This window comes from Cynocephalus volans, chromosome 2, assembly GCF_027409185.1.
Source record: "Cynocephalus volans isolate mCynVol1 chromosome 2, mCynVol1.pri, whole genome shotgun sequence".
Taxonomy (NCBI): Eukaryota; Metazoa; Chordata; class Mammalia; order Dermoptera; family Cynocephalidae; genus Cynocephalus; species Cynocephalus volans.
This window is the reverse complement of record NC_084461.1, coordinates 114217321-114224011: the sequence shown is the minus strand read 5'-3', so window position 1 is coordinate 114224011 and position 6691 is coordinate 114217321. Positions and strand designations below refer to the sequence as shown.

General features: G+C 35.8%; 1 protein-coding gene across 1 annotated transcript in view; it reads right to left on the bottom strand.

Moving 5' to 3' along the window:
* Nucleotides 1-3801: 3801 nt before the first annotated feature.
* ADAMTS19 (ADAM metallopeptidase with thrombospondin type 1 motif 19) overlaps nucleotides 3802-6691 on the bottom strand; it is a 265672-nt gene continuing 262782 nt past the window's right edge. The window contains exons 22-23 of the mRNA XM_063087880.1: nucleotides 5868-6045; nucleotides 3802-3953 (exon numbers count right to left, since the gene is read on the bottom strand). Coding sequence (XP_062943950.1) covers nucleotides 3802-3953; nucleotides 5868-6045 — 330 coding nt within the window. The remainder of the gene's footprint in view (nucleotides 3954-5867; nucleotides 6046-6691) is intronic.

Genomic DNA, 6691 nt, shown 5'->3' with positions numbered 1-6691 from the left:
GACCCTGTGGCTTAGAGAGTTGATACAGCCCCAGAGTAGGACAATGAAGGTAACTGCTAGATGATACCAAATGGCTACTGATAGTCTTTACTAAGAAATTTACTTTAAAAACTTTGCCAGGTTTCAGGGGATATATTCATTGACTCTGGTGATATATCTGAACAGTAGCTGATATTGGAGGCACCATCTGATTTAGTTTATGATAATCCAATGCATTTTCCAAAATCCATCTGTCTTCTACATGGGACAATAGGCAAAAAGAATCAGAATTTACTACCCCTGCATCCTTCCAATTTTTACTGGTAAAAATTCTGAAACCCCTCTGGTAATGCAACATTGATTTAGTTTCCAATTTTAGTATTTAGAGGCAGTACTAGTGGCTCCATTGGCATTTCCACCATAGAACCCTCATTCCCAGATAATGGAACAATAGGGGAGACGTGTTCTATTAGTTTCAGTATGTCTATTCCAAATATGCTTTCCAGAATTAGGAAAATAACCGTGGGGCAGGTGGGTTCAGGGACTTTCATGCCTACTGTGAGACAGATGTGAGTCAAAATGTGATTAAATTATCTGACTTCCATAAGGTCCATAGTTTCTTGCTCTGTGAGGTTACAGTGGCAATTTGGGATCACCAGAAATTCTTACCAGTTCAGAGCCAGTAATCCAGTAGTCACCAAAAAGTCTGATTGTTTCCCCAATACACAGTCATCCTATTAAATAGCCAAAAGTCTTCCTCGGGAGGACTAGGAGGCAAATTTATGGTATAAATGTTGGACACTGTAACAGGATCCTTCTTCAAAGAGAACTCCCCGCCCCCACCACCAAGGAGTTCTGGGTCTGAGAACAGGGTCTCTTATGGAAACTTATGAAGGGAATTCAATTCCCTGGTGTGATGATTCGAATCAGACTTCTGTTCACTAAGTGTAGAGATATAATGCTTATGAAAATCAAATAAAACTTTAGTAAAATGTCCATATATTTCAGTTCTAAGGACTCCCTGATTAATTGGTCAATACCAAATATCTTTGTAGGTCAAACTATTCCTGTATTAGTCTGTTTGGGCTGATATAACAAAATACCTTAGATTGGGTAATTTATAAACAACAGAAATTTATTACTTGTAGTTCTGGGGGCTAGGAAGCCCAAGATCAAGGCACCAGTAGATCCTGGTGAGTAGTAGTGGCTGATGAGGTCCTGTTCAGCATAGATGGTGTCTTCTACGTGTCCTCACATGGCAGAAGGGGTAAGAGGGGTCCCTCAAGCCTCCTTTATAAGGACACTAAATCCATTCATGAGGGCTCACCCTCAGGAGAGAGAAATCACAATCGCCAGGTAGGTAAGATGACATGTTCTATCGGTCTGTCTCTTTCACCCACCTTTGTCCTTGATTAATAGGCTCAAGAACAAAGAGACAATGATGGCAGGATGGCAAAAATGGAGATTACTCATGGGCTCAGCAACATGGACTTCCATTCACCAAGGCTAACCTAACTACAGTCACTACCGAGGGCTCAACCTAGCCATAGTGGAGAAGATATTATGTCCTCAGTATGGTACTGTTCTATGGAAGGACCAGCCCACCACCTTGATTGCTGGTTGATTACGTTAGACCACTTCTATAACGAAAGAGATAGTGGCTTGTTCTCACAGAAATAGTCACTTACTCTGAATATGGATTTGCCTTCCTAGCCTAAAATACTTCTGTCAAAACACCATCTGTGGACTTAACAAATCTCTCATTCACAATTACGGCATTCCACACAATATTGTTTGTGTTCAGAAAGCTTGTTTAACAGCAAATAAAGTGTGGCAATGGGCTTATGTACATGCAAATCTCTACCATGCTACCCATCACCCTGAAGCAGATGGCCTAACAGAATGATGCAATGTCTTTTTCAGGAAGATTTAGTTCTGGCTGGGTAAAAACACTTTGGAGGCCCAAGATAATATCCTCCAAGATGTATATGTTCTGAATCACTGACTATATGGCGCTATTTCTACCTAGATTCATGGATTCAAGAATTGAGGGTAGAATTGGGGGTATCTCTTCTTTCTATTTCATTTTTTCCTTCTCCCATTCAACTATTTCTTAAATAAGATGTGTTGCTGTTGTTTAATTTTATATCTTGACAATTAAAAGATTTACATACTAAGGGACAATCTAGAAACAAAATGAACCCAATATTAAAACAAATGTATTAAAATGAAGGTAAAAAATATTAATAAGGGAAATGTCAAGAACTGTGAAGGTTTTAAGGTTTTTCTCTACTTGCAACCTGTCAATTCAGCCTGCCATGTTTTCAGGCAGAAGAAAAAAGACTCTTGGGCTGGAGACTAAAGATTTTATTACTCACAGCAACAGCAGTAGTCAGGGACTCAGCATTTTCTTACACTGGTTCCCTGAGTCCCAATTCCCACACGGTGACATGAAGAGAACCAAATGCTCCTCGCACATGCAGTGAGTTGTATTATAAGAAAGAAACCCCAATTTTAGAAAACCTGAAACTTTTATAATGAGAAGTAAGCATGTTTTCCCTTTGCTCCAAAGAAAGACACTAGTGCTATTTCCCAAGGTGACTTGTTATACAAACATCCTTTAGAAGATAATCCAGAACAAAAGCAGGCAGTACCTTAGCTTGTCAGACACGTGGAAATGTAAGAGATCTATGAAGAATCATCTCCCAACAGAAAGTTTCACATATTTTATTGAAAAATCTAAGAAATCATGTGAATCATGTACAGTATTTTCTCACAAGAAAAATTTTAAGCTGGCTTTTGAACGTTTCACAAAATCGTAAAACTTTTTAATTTTTAAAAGGAAAAAACACAATGAAACTACCACAGTATTATATGATTTTTGTTTTTCCTTGTTCCTAAGGAAAAGGCTGAAAAATATTTAATAAAATTTCTCATGATTTGTGATGCTAAGTACCAGACTCTTTAATATATCTGCTAAAAAGATACAAGGAAATGGGTGGATCAATGCTTTCTTTGTTCAAAATATTTAAAAAAGCTAAAATCTAATGACACATGTTAAAATAATACACATTTTTGTAGGATGTTACCATTTCTAACGGTTTCTCTACACTATATCAACAGTGCAATGGTGATTCAGTGTAAATCATTACAGTGTTTCATTGTTACGATACTTGTGTTCAAGTACATGTTCATGAGCATGATCAAAGTCTCTATTTTGACTTTTCTTTTCCATTATAAAATAAGGTTATAATTACAGCAGAATTTTCCTATGGATGTCTCTAAATCTGAACCACATTCATAATACATTCTCTAAAAACCTGTTCAATACTATGAGGTTTGTTATGTTTACACATCTCCTGCAGATTACAGAAAATGGGTTAATTCTGCAGCAGGACACCAAAAAACCAAAAATGATTTCTCTCCATATATAACTAAACTATTATGCTAAGTTAGTACACATTCTGTATAACTCAATGCTATTGGTGGGGAGAGAGTAGCACCTTAGAGACAGCCCTAACAAACAAAAAAATTTTTGAAACTCTGATATGTTTTTGTTTTTTTTTCTTTTTCATTTTTTTAGGTTACTGGATCCAACTTATTCATTCATATAAAATTATTTATGAAGCCATATAGTATAAATCAAAATGTTTGTATAACCAAAACAAACACCACATTGGATGTCTGGCAGGCAAAAAAAAATAAATTAATTTGATTAAATTATATGTAATCTGATAATATTTGGTCTGAAAAACATGCTAGTGTGTGTGTTTATAAATAATGTAATTGCAAAGAGCTGTGAGCCAGCCAGCCTGCTAGAGGTCAACTCTTCTGCTGCAGCTTTTGGGCATAGAAGTCCCTGCATGTCTCACAGCAGCGCTGATACCACCGCATGTCCTGACACAGGTTCTTTTCGCGTATCACTCGGCAGTACACTGGCCACTGATCTCCCAGGCACTTGAACGTCAGAGCAGCTGTGAAACAGAACACATGAATTCAGTACATGGAGACATCATAGGTGTCATTAAGAGAAAAAATATTCAATCATTTAAGTGGAGAGATTTTGTCCACTCAGACTCTTTATATGACCTTCTGAAGCTTAAAAGACAAACAGATACACACACACACACACACACACACACACCCTGCAAAAAAGGAGTAAAGTGAATGAATAACGTTCTACTTATAAACTTTTTTAGAATTATTAAAGATAGACTTCCCAAATTCAGAAGCTTCAAATTGATGGCTTTCATTTAAGTTTCTTTTGGACATTAGCAGAGAAGATTGAAAAGAAAAATAAATGTGCTCAATATATCCACTTTTATGAGAATGCTCGTTAATAAGTACTGTTATGAATGAAATTACAAAGAAACAGCAAATAGAAAATATGTTCACACTTAATTTACATTCCTAGTTCCCTAGATAGTAGACACATCGAGATGGAATATCTGGAGATGGTAATTTCAGGCTTCCATAAAACCAAGTTGATACCAAAAATGACTAAAATTTATAGCTACAAAGTTTTTATTTAAAATGAGAACTTGGTCTCGAAAATTTGGTCATGTATATTTGGCCTCTGTTTTTTTGAAGAAATATTGTGCTTTGGCATATATAAGGAAAATCAATCCTGCCATAGTTCTTTTTTTTGTGTGTGTATTAGAATGAACTGTATTCTAATATGATTTATAATTTTACTTTAAAAAAATCTTAGATGTTCCAATCATGTGCCTCTATATTTTGGGGTACATCTTCAAGGAATAATAAATAGAGAAAACGCAATTTTAGTGAAATTCTTTTAATACATTATTTTCTGCCACCCGATACTTCAAGGACGCCAAGTAATTGTTGCAGAAAAGGATTATGCTGTTATTGAATACATAGATTTGGTGCATCTGCTTAACTTTTTACCTTAATTAGTCTTATTCTACTTGAATTGATTATTTTTTAGAAATGTTAATTATCTGGCTCAAAAAATAATTTTTGTATTTCCATGAAGAACCAAACTTTTCCATTTGATTGAATCTTATGTCTGAAAAAAATACATACGATAATTTAGCTCCTTGCATTTTGGCGATATTTTGCATGATTCAAATTGTACCCCTGAAGATTATATGCACAGGTTAAAACTGAATGTGTTAAACATTAATGAACCCACAGTCAAGTAGGAGTGCTGTTATAAGCCACTAATTGCCACAGAAATATAGCCTAATTTATTCATTAGTATGTATTATGCAAGTGCAGGCTATATTTACTTAAAATACATACTCTACTTCTTGATGATAGATTAAATAACAGGAATTCAGAATATATATGAAAGCATTGTATAACTAAAAAATATATAAATGTCAGTATATTCCCAGTATTTATTTCACATTTAATATTATATTCTCAAAGATGAAAAAAAAATGGCACCTCTTATTCAGTGTTGTAGACCCACACACCCATTCTTGAAAGCCAATTTTTTACTCTCTGTATTCCCAAAGGGTAATTTGTACCCAGATCACAAGGAAGGCTATTAACCATGGAGGGCTCTAAGGTTTATACTACAGCCTCATCTTTCCACAGGCATTAACTTAATTGATAATTCTACTACGTGACTGGTCTGAACCTAAAATTTGGTTACATCCTGCAATCCTTTTTAAGCTGACCTTGGGTGGTGTGACATTAGTATTTCCTGGACTTTGATCTGACTAGATACCTTCAGGAATCAAAGCAATTTACCTACCTGACCATTTGGACTAAGCCATATTGAAATATCACCAATTTAGTCAGAACCAAGCTAGTCAATATAAGTTTATAATTCTCAAGCTTTAAAGTGACACTCAAAATAGAAGAAGCCATAAGCATTTCTATGTTTCTCAAAACCATCCCCTTTTTGGTGCACTTACCTAGTCTGGGTGATGTTATCGTATTTACATTAATCTTCTCATTGCAGGGCTGAAGGTGGCATGGCCTGTATGCTGCAGGTTTTTCTGAAGAAAAACATTCATTTCCATGTCTTCCTGTGATCTTATGCATGCACTGGATAACACGGGACTGCATTCCTTTGCCACAGGTAATTGAACACTAGGAGAGAAACATGTTTGTTAAAAGTTCTTTTTGCTGTTTCCTTTTCCTAGGCTGTGAGCTGCCTTCTATTTCTATTTTTTAAAATTAAACATGAGCCAGGACATCCACAGTCAATGCAAAACATGTGTCAGAGATATTGATGCATATAACTTGAGCACAATGCTGTTGAAAACCTCTAGCTTATCTAAGGCAGAGCTTTGGGCAATATATGGACAAAGGAGAGTAAAGGATAAAGATAGTTGAAGAGTATGACTTGAAGGATAAGAGAGTGAATGACACCAGTAATGCTTGGGCAGACAGTTTTCAAGGGTCTCGTGCTCAGCCATCCAATGAATGCTACATATTAACTGAACATGTACTCTTTCAAAATTTATCTACATATATACTCTCATTGGATAAAAATCTTTGATTACTGAGTTCACCATTGCCTATGAGATAACGCCCAGCATCCCAATATCTCCAGGCTGGCATTCATCTACCTCTTCAACCTCATTTTCCACCCCTTCCCATTAATAGTAATTGTTCTATTATAAACTAATCATTTCCATGCAATTTCTATTCCTACCTTTACAACTATGCTCATAGTACTTTTCAGAAAAGACTGAACAACTGAAAGTACCTTGCCTCTCTTCAAAACACAATC